Source organism: Crotalus tigris, unplaced genomic scaffold (assembly GCF_016545835.1).
Source record: "Crotalus tigris isolate CLP2741 ecotype Arizona unplaced genomic scaffold, ASM1654583v1 scf7180000022411.5474196:2289641, whole genome shotgun sequence".
Taxonomy (NCBI): Eukaryota; Metazoa; Chordata; class Lepidosauria; order Squamata; family Viperidae; genus Crotalus; species Crotalus tigris.
This window is the reverse complement of record NW_024099112.1, coordinates 1919998-1939327: the sequence shown is the minus strand read 5'-3', so window position 1 is coordinate 1939327 and position 19330 is coordinate 1919998. Positions and strand designations below refer to the sequence as shown.

The 19330-nt window shown below is 39.5% G+C and overlaps 1 protein-coding gene across 7 annotated transcripts in view; it reads right to left on the bottom strand.

Annotated features, from left to right (window-relative positions):
• PPFIA4 (PTPRF interacting protein alpha 4) overlaps positions 1-19330 on the bottom strand; it is a 102442-nt gene that overhangs the window by 21884 nt on the left and 61228 nt on the right. For 6 of the 7 annotated variants that reach the window (XM_039319160.1, XM_039319163.1, XM_039319161.1 and 3 more), the window contains 6 exons: positions 11747-11885; positions 8457-8662; positions 5320-5560; positions 4939-4974; positions 2632-2765; positions 631-797 (listed from right to left, as the gene is read on the bottom strand). In XM_039319160.1, the coding sequence (XP_039175094.1) occupies positions 631-797; positions 2632-2765; positions 4939-4974; positions 5320-5560; positions 8457-8662; positions 11747-11885 (923 nt within the window). The remainder of the gene's footprint in view (positions 1-630; positions 798-2631; positions 2766-4938; positions 4975-5319; positions 5561-8456; positions 8663-11746; positions 11886-19330) is intronic. The other variant, XM_039319164.1, reaches the window with a different exon arrangement.

Below are 19330 nucleotides of genomic sequence, written 5' to 3'. Positions count from 1 at the left end.
AGCTTGAAGATTTAATATTTGACAATATCCATGAGAATCCAATAGAATAAACAAAGAGATATTTTTATAGTACCCCAACAATACACTAAATCTTAAATATATACAATTATAAAATTATCTCTCATCCTCACCCATCCTTTGGCCAATTCCTCTGCTTCTGCTATTGTACTTTCAAGCTATGCCACTTCCTATCCATCCAGTTCTATGTGATCAAGCCATTAGCTTTATTCACTGCTTCCAGTAATTCATAGCTCAAATTCCTATTTAGAAGATCCAATCATATTGATAGGCCAATGGCTAACACTTTATTGATATAAGTGGGATATTATCAACATACATTTTGCAGCCATGTGTTATTTCTTTTTAATATCTTTGATGGATGTGTACAGCTATTATATTTTTGGTATTTAAATGTTCAACAATTGAAACAAATGAAAATATAATCCAGGAATTTGTAAAATTGAAAGAAATTGAAATTTAACTGCCATTGTCCGTTCTATTTTTATTGTTTCCATCATATTATTTTCTATTCTTCCAAGGAAGTAGAAAGACAGCCCACTATGCTAAATGGTCAGCTTTCACAAAATTTATGAATTCTTTTATTTAGAAAAGGTGAAGAGAATCAATTACCTTGCCCAGTAGTGCCTTCTCTGCTCAGTTGGATTAAGCGTCCTTTTTCTTTCTTTCCAAACAGGCGTCCAATTGAAGATTTGATGCCTTTCTTCTTGGAGCCTTTATGCAGTGAATCCTGGCTGCTATTACTGCTGCTGGGGTTACTTGCTTGATCCTCTAGAGAACTAAAGGATGAGAAAGAAAAGTTCATGATGTCATTATACATAGTGAAGTTAGGGTCCTCCTCTTGGGATCAGCCTCATTCCCCCCCCCCACCTGTTTTCAAAATACCCTAGTTCAGTGTTTCTCAACCTTGACAATTTTAAGGCATGTGGACTTCAACTCCCAGAATTCTACAGCCAGCATTGCTGGCTGTGGAATTCTGGGAGTTGAAGTCCACATACCTTAAAATTGTCAAGGTTGAGAAACACTGCCCTAGTTCTTCTCAGAGACCACATTCAGCTAATCTCTGTCTGTGGGAAAGGATAGCAGTGCAAAACATCTAGAGAAAACACAAGTGAGACATGTATCTAAAATTTGTTCTGTGTAATATTAACAGCTGCATAAATCTTTCAGATATGAAGAATTATTTAGTTAGAATGTTAGAACTCAGAAAAGAACCCCAAAATTTTCTGAAATAGACTATCATACACTGAACGTTATATATTGTAATAAGATTTTCACTAACAGATGTTCCATTTATCATCATTCTATCATCATTAAAGTATCAAAGAAAGGCAACTTCAGTGATTGTAACAACTAGAGGGACATAATAGTTCTTGGAAAGGTTCTATGCCTTGTGTTGATCAGAAGATTGTAGCATCAAGTGGATGCACAAGCAGAATTCAGGAAAGGACGCTCCTGTAAGGACCAGATCCTGACCTTAAGAAATATCATTGATATTGATAATTAATTTTACTGACTTCAAAAAGGCATTTGACTCAATTCATAGAGAATCACTATGGAATATTGTAAAGTCCTATGATATTCCTCAACATTTTATCAACATCTTTCAGAACCTGCTACTTGTACAAATGGAATCTGGCAACACAACCTTCTTTAACATCAATACTGGAATAAGGCAGGGATGTATACTATCACCATTCTTGTTTCTCCTCTCCATGGGCTTTGTTATGAATAGAGCAATGGATAACCCTAGCTTTGCATTATGGGCAATAGCCCATCTAATAGTTTTAGATTTTGTGGATGACATTGCACTGCTTGGTGAAACAAAGGGGTGCTTGCAAGAAATGACCATCAGTTTAGATAATAAGGCCAACTAGATCAGCTAATATATAAATTATGGGAAGACCAAGTTCATGCAAATCAGAAGTGCTCAGGATAATATATCTATAATAGTCCGTGACCAGGCTATAGAACAGGCATGTCAAACTTGCGACGTCATTTGACATTGTACAACATATCGGGCCGGTTTTGCCATTGCCGGCAATGAGGTGGGCGCGGCTTCCATGTGACACGTCTGGCCCATGGGCCGGCAGTTTGACACCCCTGCTATATAACAAGTCCAACAATTTACTTATCTTGGTAGCATTATATCTATCGATAGAGATAGATAAGGATATTAACTTTAAAATTTGAATGACAGCAACCATGTTTCAATGCATGCACCCAATTTGGTCTATGGCAACCATAAGTATTACCACAAAGATAAAACTCTTCAAGAGTGTTATTATATCAACTGCAATATATGTTTATGAGACATGGAAGTGTACAACCAAGATGATTAAACAGCTAAATGTTTTCCAACAACGCTGCTTGAGAAGAATCCTCCACACCTCATATTCTTTTACTATTGCTCCACACAGAAGGAAAAAATAATATTAGGCACATTCTTCAATATGTTTTTATAGATGGAGTATACTGTCCATCCCAATTCAATAGAGCAAAAGTTTGAAAACACTTTTTTATAATACTTGCCTTTATATCTCATATAACTGAGTATAACTGACAGCCTATAAAATTACAGAATGCATCTGTTCCTTTCCCAGACTTATGTACCTCTTGCCTTCATCCTGACCAAAAGCAGGATGTCCAAGTTTCTCCAGCCTGAGGCTCCTGGGTGAAGAAGGAGGAGAAGTCTCACATTTGATGGTCGTTTTATCTTCTCGACTCTCATCTCGACCAGCTGGTGACTGAACAGATAAGGTAAAATCAGACTTACACAGGATCTTCCTGTCTAAAAACTTTCCTCCAATCTCTAGCACGCTTATCTAGCACACTTGTTAATTAATTAAAGGAGAAGACAGAACAGAATCACATGCATCAAGTATATCACAAGAATTACTGCTCACTGTGTGCCCAATGAAAGGACTGAATGGTCAAGTTATAATTATGAGTGTTATTTGGAGTGATATAGTCATAATAGGAGGCAATAGAGCCAACAGCAGCAGGAAGGCAGAGATAGATTATGACAAATTAACAATATGGATACAGTAATATGTAGCAATAAGGACAGGAGCCTCTGACTTGCCATCATTTAAACTGCAAGTCATATATTTCTATTTACAATTTGTAAAAATCCAATACAAAGGAGTACTCTATGGGCATAAGGGTTATTCTTGAAATAACAATCACTAATACATTTTTGTCAGATGGAAACTGGCAATTTACTACCTAAGCCAAGGACCAGGGAGGACTGGAAGAAGTACCCTGCAGAAACTGCCTATTCAAAATCATCAGAATTATAGGTTAAGGAGCACTGCTTATGTAAGTGAAAATAATAGAAAAGTAACAAAAAAATAGATCAATACACTACACTCTTTTGTCAGAACTTAGTCTTGAACAAAGCCACTGTTATTGTCTCATAAAAATATGTTCACAATTCTCACTCATAGAAATTTCTGAACTATCACTGGCAAATCAGCAAAAAAACTAATTCAGCATATTCTAGAATACAAACCATTCTTCTTAAAGTAAACAGAATTTGACATTGTAAGTAAAGTTATTTAAGCATCCAAGAACAAAGAGCAAAGACCTTTCCATAAGAGAAATAAATTATAGGCCCCTAGCAGAGAAAAAACTACTTCTAAAATAGGAATTGGCCACAAACCAATTTATTCTGAGCATAGAATCATCAGCCATTCTAGTTAAATGCAAAGATGTATAAAATGGAGAGGCAGGTGAAAGCATGCAAGAAATAGCAGGAATATGGCAGGAACAGCACTGTCCTAAAGGGAAATCTGGATTTAAATATCAAACCCCAAGTTCCAATTTAAATAAACAGAAATACAATGAAGAGAAAGCTATTAGTTTGCAACTTTTCCATCTCTCACGAAAGATGTTCTCTGTTTACAACATAAGACTTGCAATATTCTCTAATCTGTTGTACTTTATGGGATGTGACATAGTTCTGGAAAATTAGCACTTGTGCTTTTTCTTGTCCACCTGTTCTTTGCCTCCAGAGTCTTATCCTTTAATTATTTTAATATCTAATTATACTCACTTTAAAGCTTCCTATCTAATTTACATTTTAGAACACTTCCTACTGTATTAATAGCTAGGTTTATCTTGAATTTGGGACTTTTGGATTTCAAAGTTTACCTACTAACTTGCTTAATATACACCCTGCCTTTCTATGCTAGCAAACACTCAAGATGACTTTACTAGAAGCATACATGAACAAACCCAAATACATACATCTATTCACACTGATAGAAGTGTGATATTGTAAGCATTCTAACAATTTACAAATAGGCACAGGGACATGAATGCTATATATAAGTTTGTATAAGTACTAATTATATGGATCCATAATATATCAATTACTACTTACAACCCGCCAGCAATAATCTGTTATGATCTGAATGGCTTGTAGTGAACACATGATCTCTCAACAACAAAACTTAATTGGAAAAGATATGCAATATTTATAGCTCTATATTTATGGTAGACCATTTATATCTATCTGTAGGACAAAGAAAACCACTTATATGTCTAGAGTTATAGGCAGTGGTGGGATTCAGCCAGTTCGTACCACTTCGGCAGAACCGGTAGCTACTTTTTTGGTGCCCAGGCCCAGAATGGACTTCCAGAAGCGGCATCCACACAGAGAATCAGTTGTTCACATATTTGAATCCCACCACTGGCTATATGGTAACATTTTATCTACATCTGGGAATGACACATTTTCAAATAATAGCCAGAATAAACATTTTTTAAAATATTCTCAGTATAACTTTATTGTTCGGAATACAAAAATTGCTTTGTTGTAACTTAGACTAGCCAATGTTTAAGATGACAAAATACAGTTACAGAAAAGGAGCAAGAATATAAATCTACAAAGAGTAAAGAAACAGACAGACTCACAAGTAGTTTCCTCCGGTGTTTCCTCAAATCACTTGGCTGTCAAAAGATTGACATAAAACACTGGAAGTTAGCTCAAAATTACCCTAGGGAGCAGATGGCACACTGTTCAATACAACTGGACTAGAGAGGGTTAAAGAAACTATGAGCAATAGCTATGGTGGAGGACTTGTCAAGAAAAAAAAATGTGGCACTGCAATATTAGACTAAATAGCTTTAGATATTAAATAGAAACAATTAGAAATGCCAGAAACCTTAGTAGCTGAACAATACAGCAGACGGGTTATAGGCTATAAGGGCAGCATTGTAGAAAGCATAGCTTGCCACCAAAAATCCCACTTCCCAGCAGAACACACTTTTTATTTTTTATTTTTCAACTCTTACCAGGGTCATACTGCATATTCGATCAAGGTCCTGAGCTGTGCTGCGAGAGGTGAGTTTTGGAGTGGAACGTCCACTGACAGGAGGAGATGAGCTTGCCAGAGACAGGGCAGTTAAAGATGTGGGGATGGACGCTCTCTTGCGTAACTGTGTCAGATTTAGGGCTTCCATGCTACCACTGGTGACACGGCTTTCTAACTGTTCAGCCCGCAGCTCAGTTGATTCTTTCTCCTCCTGGATCATTCTAGACCAAATCATAATTTAATCTCAGCTGGGATTTTACTATTTTTCATAAAGAGGGACAGATAGAAGAATTCAAGATTTCTATGTTAAACACAACTCTAGTTCACAGAGTAATTCCGTATACCATGCTTATGTACTACACCAGAGGTAGGCAACCTTGGCTCTTTTATGACTATATGCTGGCTCAGGAATGCTGGGAGTTGAAGTCCACCAGTCATAAAAGAGCCAAGGTTGCCTACCCCTGTACTATACCAAAAGAAACGGGAACCATCTATGTAATTAGGTAGGCTTACTTGGGTTTATGCAAACAAATAAAAGAGATCATTTTAAAATAATATTTTAAAACATTTGTTCATACAACCTAAAACTGTTCTGATGCGCTCCTTATCTATAGTTCATATTTTCAGTGTTCTCAGAATCCAAAATGCAGAAAATTGGTCAAATGACTCCATACATCGAATCTCCTTGTATTTTAATCTATGGCTATAATTTTATTTCCTGCAAAATTATCAGTATAACTTTCATTACAATATTAATGTAATGTAATTTCCATTACAAAAGTAAGACTGTCATCTGATTTGTTTCCTGTATGTCATTGGAGACCTTAGGCAAAGCCTTGGTAAATCAATTTGTCATTAGTTTAAAAAAAAAAACTCTTGCAGGCAGCAGAGCCAAAAAATGTTTATGATGGACTTTCAACTATGAGATTAAGATGGTGACAGAAATAAAATTGCTCATTAACTGGCTTGGTAGTAGATTCATTTGGGAGAAGGTACACCTATTTGGTACCATGTTGGTTCACTTTATTTATTCATTTATTGTTTTTATGTTTGTATCTCTATACTTTACAAGGACTCATGACTGTTAACAATTAAAACCAGCATTCATTCATGAAACAATCAGTAATTTTGGACTACCCTCCATCATGCTCTAACTGTCCCCATGGGTCGGAGGCAACTGAACTAAAAACTCATCCAGACAACCACTTTAATTTATTTGATTTTGGTATCATCAAATTCTACCACCTTATAACATAAGAAAAAAAAAATAAAATGCAATTCAATTCAAAAACACCACCAGCAAAAAACAACAACAAAAGCAACGCAAACACAAGACGATAAGTCCAGAAAACAACAGACTCATGTGGCTGGGGTGCCTTGTGAGTTCTGTTGTTATCTGGGTTTATCATTTTGTCCAAGACCAGGTTTTCAAGGCCCTCCAAAATGCTATTAGAATGGGAGGCAACTAGAATGCATTTAATATTTCTCCCTGCTACCTACTCATATTTAAAAGTTTGTGGGGTGGCACAAAAGTTTGCCAGCATAATTAGCTTTTGGGTCATAGGTACCTACTAAGAAAAGACCTGGCCCTCTTCTTTCACCCAAAACAACTTAATGGTCGTATTTAAAACAAAGTAAACATTCGGTACCATCCTTCAAATTGCCTAAATAATAGGTGGCCAGCAGAAAGATGCTCCGCTAGATCTAAATATCTGTCTAGCACTGTTCTGGGAGAGTGATGTGTGTATGTGTATGCATATATGCATAATCATGTCAAAGAACCCCAAGATACCAGCTGACAAGTCAATGGCACGGTGAAGAAAAGCAGAATGCAACACAGAAATAGTCTCAGCTGAAACTTGTTCTGTTGCACTCATAACAAATGTTCTTTTCTTACAGCTAGCTATGAAGGTCACTGTATAACACTGCTCCTAATGCACTCAAATACACACACACACACACACACACACACACACACACACATACACACACAAAAATATTTACACATATTTTCATCCAAGTACTCAATATATGTTTTTGAACAGGTCTAGCACTATTTCACAAGAGTGGTGAAATACAGGAATTCATGTAAGAGCTGATTGGCATTTCAGAAAGCACCAGCCAGGCATGATGCAGGCAGTTGCCTGTGGAAACCAGTTGTCATGTCAACCCAGCTACACAAACCAACTGGCCAGGAAGGCTTATGCTCAGCAAGCATACAGGATAGCATATATACTTGCAGCTGAAAGCATCCAGTAGAAGCTAGGCAGATCTTAGTTCCTGGCTGAGCTATTGCCAATATGCCGGTATAATGAGGCCTGCTGCCAAACACACACACCACTTAGGATGTGGTGGATTGGACTTTCAGGTTCTTCTAAGCGACAGTCCCTCAACCTTCTCTACTGTACTCTCTCACACCCCTGATGACAGCCTTTTCACTTTACTGACACTAACCATTTTCCCCCAAAGAAATCTCTCTGGTGCTGAATTACTTGGGAATAGATGAAAGGGAGACTTCCTCTCTGCCTTCCTTCCTTTCTTCCCTTTCATAGCTTAAGGGGGGAAAAAGATATATGCATTGAGAATGAGTGTGCTGATTTAGAAAAAATGTGTTGCAGAGATAATGTCTGTGCCCTAGCAGGAATACGCATGTACATAGATAGATATGAACATAGACAGGACAAATTAACAAAGTACAGCAATGACACACACCTCAAATGATTTTATCCCCTCTTGGTCTGTTCCTTCAGCAACATTTTTTGAGTGATGAAAGAAACTAAAATTACACTCTTAATACTTCTTCATATATTACAGAAAGTATAAATTTTGCATTATGTTCCCAGACGGAGATCTTTGGAAAGATGATATTAGAGATAAATAAATGTGCTGTTTCTGGGAGGCAGTCCCATCAAATTGCTCAGATATTTTCTCTCAAACATTTCATTACTGCTCACATAATTTCTCATCATCTAGACATAAACATTTGGAAGTATCAGTCCAGACAATATCTTCCTAATTTATTTCTTGGAGACAAATCACACACTTTTTTATCTGATCCTTGAACACATGCAAAATCAACTAAAATATACAGGATATGTATACACCTGATATACATACCTAATCTCCTCATTGATGGCATCCAGTTGTTCCTGCAGCATCATGGCAAGAGTCTGGGCATCAGAGTGACCACTGGGAGACAGCACGTCCATAGAGCTGAAGACTGTTTCTTGGTCATCCTCATCAACATCAGAAATCTCCGGATCACTATCAAAAGTGTGAGGTGAAGTACTCAGGATGCCACTTGTTTGACCATGCTCCCAATCCTGGACACAAATAATTACAAGGTACCCATGTAAGGCATGTTTCCCACATAATTGCAATGTCAATTTCACCATCTTGCAGAAATACCTGTTTGAGATGACAGATTGTTATGTATGTCATTTAAATGATTCCAGTGTTTCAGCTAAGCAAACCAGAAACTTCTGCTGAGAACAGGGCCTTAAGAAGATAGATTTAGTTCTTTGAGAATCTCCTGCATTTGAAAGGAATGTATAACATACAGTGCAGGCCTTCCTATTGATGCCAAGCAAAGGAGCAGGCCTCTGCCAGAGACGTAATTTACACATTACTCATTCCCTAATGTATCTCTCCCTAGCCTTATGAACTTGGTTTGACTGCTTGTTAAGAATTTTTGCCTCCAGAAGTTGTGGGTGCTCCAACACTGAAGGACCTGATAATGATTTGTCTGAAATGACATACAGATTGGACTAGAAGACCTCCAAGGTCTCTTCCAACTCTATTATTCTGTTAAAGAATGGTCACATACACAGGCACAAAGTCAGGAAAGAAACAAAAGAGGGGGGGAAATTGACAGTTCTTCAGTGCTTCAGATAGTTGAGTTCAGGTTGGGGCACAGATTCTGGGTTATCAAAATAGCTGCATTTTACTCATAATAAGCTACTATATTGTGCAACATTAGGAAAATTGTATTAATTTTAGTGATTTAAGTGTTTTATGCAAAACAGCATAAAACTCTTAAAATAGCATAAAATAGCATTCATTATGCTACAGAAATACAAAGAGCAAAACAATAGCCCTCAGCAATATAGACAAGAAAATATTGAACTAGCAAGTTAGCAAGCATATAACTGATTTTCAGCTGATTAAACCAAGAATCTCGGTTCTTAAAATAATAAGTTTGGATTCTGGGTGGGCAATTTCATCCACTCCAGATGTTCCAGATTGCTTATCTCACAACCTGAGATGCTAGAGGCCATCTCAGGGCTGACAGTGGAGTTCCCAAGACTTATGGTTCGGGGGACTTCAATCTGCCATCAAAAGGAATTTCTGACTATTATAGAAGCCATGGGCTTATTCCAGATCATCTCAGGTCTGACTTGGGACAGTGATTACAGACCAGATTTGATCTTCTTGTTGTAGCAATGGCAACACTATCTGGTGAGATTGTGTTGCCCTTTGCTCCGACAAGAAGATCAAATCTAATATTTTCCCTCCTGTCGTGGTCATATCACACCCTGGTGCCCTTGAGATTTTTTTATGCCGCTCCCTCCACAGTGAGGCCAGATCCATTTGAGACATTCACTCCCAGCGACTGATGGACCCAACTGAGTTTCAGAGGGAATTGTGGTATCCCAGAGACTCTGCTGCACAGTCCTGTTGAAGCCTTGGTAACATCCTGGAATCAAAGGGCAGCTGAGGTCCTGGACAAGATTGTGCCTCTGCAGCTTCTCCAGATCCCTCAGGCCCAACTTTCCCCATAGTTCACGGGGGAGTGGAAGGTTAAGAAATGCTAGAGCACCAATGCAGGAAAATGAAGGATGACTCTGACTAGACACAACTTAGAGCCGCTATTAAAGCCTACCTCGTGATAATAAGAGCTCTACATGGGGCTACACACGAAGAGCATTTGGAAGCTACAACTGGCAGCATGGGCAGTCTTTGGGATTCCTGCAGTAGTCCATCTTTCACCACTCTTCCACGAGCTGGTTGCCAGTTTGCTTCCAGGTGTAATTCAAGGTTTATGTGATCACTTTTAAAGCTTTGCAATGGCATTGGTCCAAGTTACCCGAGGAACCATTTCATCCCAATAGGACTGAGTTGCTGGTGGCTAAAAGTGCAGCAAATAAATTTAATAATAAATAAATCTCTTACAATATGCTTTATAGGCTGGGAATGATTGAAGCTGATACTCAAAAACCTGGGTGAATACAGTAATTTTTTTCTAGATATTTCAATCAGGTTCATAGTAGTGTGATTGTGGAGGAATATGGAGGTGGCCTGGAAGAAGGAATTCAAAACCTTTGTGTAAACATAACCTTAGCCTGGATAGATGGAAGAGAGTAGTGACAAACCCAGAGATTGCCTTGCCTTGATTCTCCTTAGTGTAAGAAAAGAGAAGAAAACCTCTGTTAAGCTTTCAAAATTCTGTTATTATATCCTATATCAATATTAATTCAGTAATACTGTAATTATTATAGTAAATTCATGTGGCATTTGTTTCCTGATTTAGCCTACCTCAAAGAGCAGGTAGTGATCCTCTATTAAATTTATCACAGTCTAATATTATATGGGAGTTGCAGGCCTTATATAGAATTTTAATGATTTATGTTAGAATTTAAGAAATTTATTCTGCAGCTGATTCACCCTTTCAGCTCTCAAGATTTATGGGAAACAGTTTGTAAATATACTTATTAAATTTATGTATGTATGTATTGGTATCTTGAGTTCCATGAAAAGTACTTTAACAAAAAGAACTTAAGGAAATTGTTAATACATTTACTATGATACCGAGTACACTGGATTGAGGAATGACTTAATTACATGATTAAAAAATAGGAAGAAATTTAATGAACTTCGAAATTCGTTTCAATGTGTCATTTTATCTAAAGTAAGTAATACTTATTTGAGCAGTCACTGATCCCCCCAAAATAATTTAAAAATATATACATGGCTAGCTCAAATCTCCAATGTGGCTGATGAAAATAATTATAAAATAAAATGTAAGAAAATAAATAGCAACACCAGATCCCAACCAAGTATTGAAATACAAAAGCTAAGAGCTGTTTCTTTGTTTTCCAGATTTCACAGTATTGCAAAGATCCTTTGAAATTTATCTTACCACCTTCTATATAAGCCCATCACATAAGTACTGTCCTGGCCACCATCCAGTGAAGTAGCCTTTCTGCACAACAGGGAGTCTCTTTCCTTTAGAGGGGTTTAGGTTTGCAGCTGTCACTGCCAAGCGAAAGGCCAATGTGCCCCCCCTCCAATTTTAAAAGCACAAGACAGCTGTTGCAGCTGTTGCCAATACGAAGATTTTATGGTGTACTCCAAGATGCAGGCGTAACTGGAGCTGCCTCTTAGAGATTTGTTGCAGCAAGTTTTACCTTGGAGGGTTCTTCCTGCAGAGCAACAAAACGGCTCTTTGGTGCCCGATGAAGACTAGATGTTGCAAAGGGGTCTGTGGATGGATGGACCATAGTACTCAATGGGTATCTGAGATCAGGAGTACTTCCAACAAAGGACCTATTAAAAAATAAAATGGAAAAAAATACTTATTTTAAAGAAATAATGGAAGCTGTATTGCTTAAAGTTTAGCTTTCTATAGAGAAATCCTGAATTTAAATACATCTAATATGATTTTTCTTATCTTCTATCAATATTCTAAAATGCATACATATTACCAGAGATTATGCATTGAAAATCACAAGACAGGATGGGTTCCTTATTTTTCCTGGCTAGTGAGAAAATTGTGTGCTAATAAACATTTCTAGAGCAGTTGTAACTATGTAATAGATATTCTTACACAAAGATTATCATGATGAGTGTGTCCAGTCACAACCCCACCCACATACCAAAGGGCAATACTGTAAAGAACCGGGCTATTTCATTGTCTATGAATTTTCTGTTTTAAATCAGGGCAGCATTATTCAAGACTTTCTGGGCAGGTGGTTAGTAGTTTTCCTGGATGCTACCTAGGTGGGTACTGAAAAACATCTGCAAGCAAACAACAAAACTCAGAAAGCACCAAGAACTCCACAGTAAATCTTTTGGAACAATAAAGAACTTCTGGAAGCTAGCAGACCCTCTTCTGTATAGATAGATTACCATAGTCCAGTAGAAAAAAAAGGAACTTTTCAGTGTTTCCTACAACATTCTGTCCTGAGAAGGTAAATCTTATCTAGACTTTATGTGTAGATGAAATGTTGCTGGAAATATAGTCTTATACTTAAGACTTGTGCTTTGCCTTTCAGCATCCTAGCTTCGCATTGGTTTTTATTTAATTGAAAGACTTATTTAAAATAAAATAAGATGGGGCATGATGCTTGGCAAATACTGAGGAAAATATCAGCAGACATGTCCTTTGGTTTCCCAAGGTCCTTATCAAAGACTAAGGCAACAATAATATCAAAATTATCTAAGAAACAACCAAAGCACTGAATACATTTACTGTATAAGCAAATGAGCATCCTTTGTATAAAAACCTAGCTTACATTATCATAATCTAGATGTATCAAACATATACTTAGATAATGGGTGCTGAACAAGTATCTCTAAGACTACCAGATCCTGAAACAAAAATATAGTCCAGGTGGCTCAGAAAATAAGTATTTTTTAAAAAATATACATATAAGAATAAATTTAAGTAGCAGCTAGGATAGAGTACTGCTAATTATCAGAGAAGGAACGCTTGGTGTCCTGAAGATCAAGACCTGTTTCAGGAATACTTTTCCATCTCCATGGAATAGAGACACAATTGTTTCTCCTTCCTTCCTTCCTTCCTTCCTTCCTTCCTTCCTTCCTTCCTTCCTTCCTTCCTTCCTTCCTTCCTTCCTCTTCTCCCTCCCTTTTTCTCCCTTCCTTCCTTCCTCCCTCCCTCCTTCCCTCCCTTTAACTTTAAAATTTTATTTAACAACAATACATTAGAAATACATTTATTTCCTTCTTGTAAAAAACTACATCAACAGTGCTCAAAGCTTGCTTTATTTTTTAGTATTATTATAATCCCTTTTATTTTATTTAAAACAGAGGGGTATTTTTAGAAAAGATATTACTTATAACTATTGGGATTAAACAATTATTGCTCAATAAAGCATTAGTAAAAGATACCAAGCAGAGTGTGTTAGATTGGTTTTATGATGTAAAAAGTATAAAGAATAGAGGTAAGTATTTAATTTCTGATTTCCTCTTTCTATGATTCCAAACAATTTTGCAATATCTGATGGTTTAAGCTTTAGAATCCATACTTTGGAAACACAAGCTATTTTGGATGAGACAGAGACAGAGACAAGTTATGAATGGACTTATAAGGGAAGTTTCTGAAGCTATAAAAAAAATAAACCAGGAAGAATACCTAGACCAGGGAGATTATCAGGTTTTATTATACATGATTTCAGGATTTTACAACCTTTACAAAACATGATGAACTCTATATTGCAGGGAAGAAATATGCTGGAGAGTTGGAAAGAGGTCAACAGTAGAACTAATATTTAAAGAGGGGCAAGTTTGACTTTAATAAAAACTCTCATTAAGAGTGAAAACAATTTTGCAAGAACTTATATTTATGATTATTAGATTCATATTCCACATTTATGTTTGTACAACTCCTATTTTCTCTGTAACAAGCTGAGGGAGGGGGGAGAGAGGGAGGGAGGGAGGGGGAGAGAGAGAGAGAGAGAGAGAGAGAGTCACCCAGCTGATTTTCATGCCTACGGAGGACTAGACTCACAGTCATTTGTATGCTAGACCAGCATCTCAACCACTACAACAAAGTGGTTCTTTATTTTATCTTGTGTACGTGTAATGAATAATTTTAACTACCAGGAGTTCTTTGTTAATCTAATGCAGTGGTTCTCAACCTTCCTAATGCCGCAACCCTTTAATACAGTTCCTCATGTTGTGGTGACCCCCAACCCCCCATCCAGCTTGACCAAAAAAAAAAAAAAAGGAAAAAATGGGAAAGTATAGGTAGTCCTCGACTTACAACAATTCGCTTAGTGACTGTTAGAAGTTACAAAAGCACTGAAAAAGCAAATTATGATCATTTTTCACACTTATGATTGTTGCAGCATCCCCAGGGTCATGTGATTTACATTTGGATGCTTGACAACTGATTCATACTTATGACATTCACAGTGTCCCAGGGTCATGTGATCAATGGCCAGGAGGCGTGGCCAGCTGATCACTCAGGTTGCAGAGTGCCTACGGGGGGGGGGAAATCTGTGGGTCTCTGGGATGGGATGGGGTGGGTGCCTGCCTTCCTTCCCTCCCCTTGTCCCTTCCTTCCTTCTTTTCTTCCTTTCCTTCACCTCCCTTAGTCTCTTCCTCCTTCCCTCCCTCTCTCCCATTGTCCCTTCCTTCCTTCTTTCCTTCCTTTCCTTCACCTCCTTCTTAGTCTCTTCCTCCTTCCCTTCCTCTCCCATTGTCCCTTCCTTCCTTCTTTCCTTCACCTCCTTCTTAGTCTCTTCCTCCTTCCTATCCTCTCCCATTTTCCCTTCCTTCCTTCTTTCCTTCCCTCTCCCATTGTCCCTTCCTTCCTTCCATTCCTTCACCTCCTTTAGTCTCTTCCTCCTTCCCTCCCTCTCCCATTGTCCCTTCCTTCCTTCTTTCCTTCACCTCCTTCTTAGTCTCTTCCTCCTTCCCTCCCTCTCTCCCATTGTCCCTTCCTTCCTTTCCTTACTTTCCTTCCCCTCCCGTAGTCTCTTCCTCCTTCCCCCTCTCCCACTGTCCCTTCCTTCCTTCCTTTCCTTCACCTCCTGCTTAGTCTCTTCCTCCTTCCCTCCCTCTCCCATTGTCCCTTCCTTCCTTCTTTCCTTCCTTTCCTTCACCTCCTTCTTAGTCTCTTCCTCTTTCCCTCCCTCTCTCCCATTGTCCCTTCCTTCCTTCTTTCCTTCCTTTCCTTCCCTTCCCTCTTAGTCTTTTCCTCCTTCCCTCCCTCTCTCCCCTTGTCCCTTCCTTCCTTCCTACCTTCCTTCCTTCCTTCCCTCTTTGTCCCTTCCTTCCTTCCCTCCCTTCCATTGTTCCTTATTTCCTTCCCTCTCTCATTGTTCCTTACTTCCCTCCCTCTTCGTTCCTTCCTTCCTCCCCCCCTCCGTGCCCAGGAAGGGACAAGGGGAGGGGGATAGGCTGCCAGCGTGGCTGGGGGCTTTGCTGCCAGCAAACCTGCCTGTGCACAGGCAGAGACAGAGGAGAGCTCCACCCAGCTCACTTGCTCAGCTTCGCCGAAAGACGTGCCGCTTGCTAAGTTAGCAGAAACTCCAGGATCAGCGCCAGGCTACAGCTGATTCGCGCTTCTGCTAAATTAGCAAGCGGCATGTTTTCTAGCAAAGCTCGAGCAAGTTTGCTGGGCAGGAGCCAAGGAGAGCAGCTACAGCTGCAGAAGCGTGGATCAGCTGTAGAGGCTCGCCCTCATCCTGGACAAGAGGGAAGGAAGGAAGGATGGAAGGGTCAAGGGGAAAGAGGGAGGGAAGGAGGAACAAAGAGGGAGGTGAAAGGAAGGAAGGAAGGAAGGAAGGAAGGAAGGAAGGAAGGAAGGAAGGAAGGAAGGAAGGAAGGAAGGAAGGAAGGAAGGAAGGGACAAGGGGGAGAGGGAGGGAAGGAGGGACAAAGAGGGAGGCGAAGGAAAGGAAGAAAGAAAGGAAGGAAGGAAGGAAGGAAAGAAGGAAGGAAGGAAGGAAGGAAGGAAGGAAGGAAGGAAGGAAGGAAGGAAGGAAGGAAGGGACAATGAGAGAGGGAGGGAAGGAGGAAAAGACCAAGAGGGAGAGAAGGAAAGGAAGTTCCAGCCAGCAGAGGCTTGGCAGCCTGGCTGCCGAGGAACAGAAGAGCGCAAAGCCAAGGAGAAAAAGATGGCGGTTTCCTCCCAAAGGGGGCTCCTTTTCTCCACCCCTTCCCTGGGTTTGTGGGGAATTTCTCGTCACCAACCCTGACAGGTGCTCCTTCGAGCCCGCCGTGAGCTTTCTCGCCCCCTTTGCTTCTCCCTCTCCCCCGCTTTTGTGAGGATTGTGGAGCCCTTGGAAAGCCAATCGTGCTTTGAAGCTTAGGAGAGGAGGAGGAGTCCCTTCCTCCTTCCCTCCCTCTCTCCTTGCCAAGCCCTGGTGGGCTCAATATGAATGGGCGGAGGAGGAGACAAGGACGGGCGGGGTGGCAAAGGAGACCGGCGGCCATAGTCAGACCTCCCGACTAACAAGTGCAAGTTTGGGGGGTCGCCAGCTGATGGGCGCAGGAGTTGGATGCTGCGGTGGCCTTTCCTTCGCTGACCTGCGTGCACAAGAAGAAGTCAATCCGGTTGCTGAACAATGAGTCTCTGGGGAGGGCGGGGCCTTGCTCTGCACCTGCACATGTGCCCCCTGCAGGGCACATTTGGTAGAATTTGTGCAGACTGCTGCCAAACAGCACATTTTCCACAAACAAGTGAGGTGGACGGAAGAGGGAGGGAGAGAAGGCGGTTGACAAGCCCTGCCTAAGACCATCGGAAATATATGTTTTCCGACAGTCTTAGGCGACCCCTGCGAAAGGCTCGTGCGACCCCCAAAAGGGTCGCGACCCATAGGTTGAGAACCGCTGATCTAATCGTATATAAATGTAATAAATAAATATGCAAATATATACACAAATGTAACATGTTCTCCAAGGTAAAAGTGGGTGTAAAAAATAAGATAAAAATAAAAGATTTAACGAATTTGTACCTGGATATCAGAAGAAATGCAGAAATATCTTGAATATTAAATAATAAGCAGCCATTGATGATACTTAAAATTCAACCCAGGCCTAGAAAATCCATGAAGTGTTCCACAGGATTTCAGTGATTTAAAAACATACTTGAAATGTACTGTCTAAAAATGATATTTATTTTTAAATAATGTATGTGTGCATGTTTAAAATTAATGATTCCCATGATATAACTGAAGTCCTCAATTCTCTTTTAAATGTTTATCTGTTAAGCTTGTCATATGCCACATTAAGCTCCCACCCAATCCAGCAACCAATCTCTCATCACACGGGATATGCCTGAGAGCCTCATTTCATTCTGGAGAGAATAAAATCAAAAGGAAAAGCAACAGCTGTGACCTCTACTGGATATAAGACTTTTCAGTCCTACCAATTGGCTTCTTCTTACACATGAATTCCAACTTCATGATCTGCCAATATCTGACAGGGAACCTTCGATAACATTCGATAGTAAGTACTAACATCATCACATGAAACATAACAATATTATTTTTAAAAATGTTCTACTTTATTTTGCATCACATACAAGTTTCGTTATATTACTAAAAGCAGAATATGAAATCCTAAGTATTTAATATCAATGCTGAACAGTTGGGGACTTGTGAGGATGTGTTGAAAATACAGCTTGCTCAACATGAAATGGATGAACACCAAAACTGAGAGTGCTTTTTATTTTATATTTCAATTTTATAAAGCTTATATACCTATTAAAATAACCTTGGACAGGTCTCCAAAACCGTCAGTTGAAGTTAGAACACTGCAACCATCGTAACTGTGAATCAGTTGCCAAGTATCTGGATTTTGATCACATGACTATGGGGATGCTGCAACGGTCATAAGTGTGAAAAAAGTCACTTTTTTCAGTGCCATTGTAACTTCGAATGGTCACTAAACAAACTGTTGTAAGTCAAGGACTACCTGTATTGGGCAGCTGTCTGCCCATCAGAGCACATGGCTACTCTGAGAAGGTCTTGGGAGGGGGGTGTCACTCTTTAGAACACTAATGCAGAAGTTAAAAATGCTTTTATGGAATTTTTATGGAATTACAATCCTTGTAATCTGCCTCACATGTAACTTGCATCTGTACAACCAACCCATTTCTTCCTCCCTCCCCATGGTAGCAAGACAGTGAAATAGATTCCTCTAATGGTATTAATGCTATAAGTTCTTTAGCTATAGGCTTTTCAGGATTGAGATGCCTTGAGACCATACAAAACAATTCCAACTGTAGCTCAGTAATAGAAAGTGACCCATATTGATTAGGCATAGATTTTTTTTGGTCTGGTATAAATTGCAGTTGAGAGCTCTGAGTCATAGGAATGGGCTCCAGTTTGAACAATGATCCACACACCTTAGTGTGAATGAAAAAAGAAGAAGCAATGACCAGCCCAGTGCCAGGTCAGAACAGAAAAAGAGAGCAAGAGAATGAATGCTAATTCATTAAATGGCAGGCATCTGTTGGGGATAGCTATTGGAAAGAGCTATGGGAGTGCTTCTATTGGTGAAGTGTAATTTAATAATCATCTACTTCTGCTTCATTGACTATGCTAAAGCCTTTGATTGTGTGGATCACAACAAATTGTGGCAAGTTCTTAAAGAGATGGGAATACCAGACCATCTTATTTGTCTCTTGAGAAACCTATATGCGGGTCAAGAAGCAACAGTGAGAACCGAACACGGAACCACTGATTGGTTCAAAATTGGAAAAGGAGTCCGGCAAGGCTGTATACTGTCGCCCTGCCTATTTAACTTATATGCAGAGCACATCATGAGAAAGGCAGGGCTAGATGAATCAAAAGTTGGAATTAAGATTGCCGGGAGAAATATCAACAACCTAAGATATGCAGATGATACCACTCTAATGGCAGAAAGTGAAGAGGAACTAAAGAGCCTCTTGATGCGGGTGAAGAAGGAGAGTGCAAAAGTTGGCTTGAAACTCAACATTAAGAAAACCAAAATCATGGCATCCGGCCCTCTCAATTCCTGGCAAATAGATGGGGAAGAAATGGAGGTAGTGACAGATTTTATTTTTCTGGGCTCCAAGATCACCTCAGATGGGGACTGCAGCCAAGAAATTAAAAGACGCTTGCTCCTGGGGAGGAAAGCTATGGCAAATCTAGACAGCATACTAAAAAGCAGAGACATCACCCTGCCAACAAAAGTGCGTATAGTCCAGGCCATGGTTTTCCCAGTTGCAATGTATGGCTGTGAAAGTTGGACCATAAGAAAGGCTGAGCGCCAAA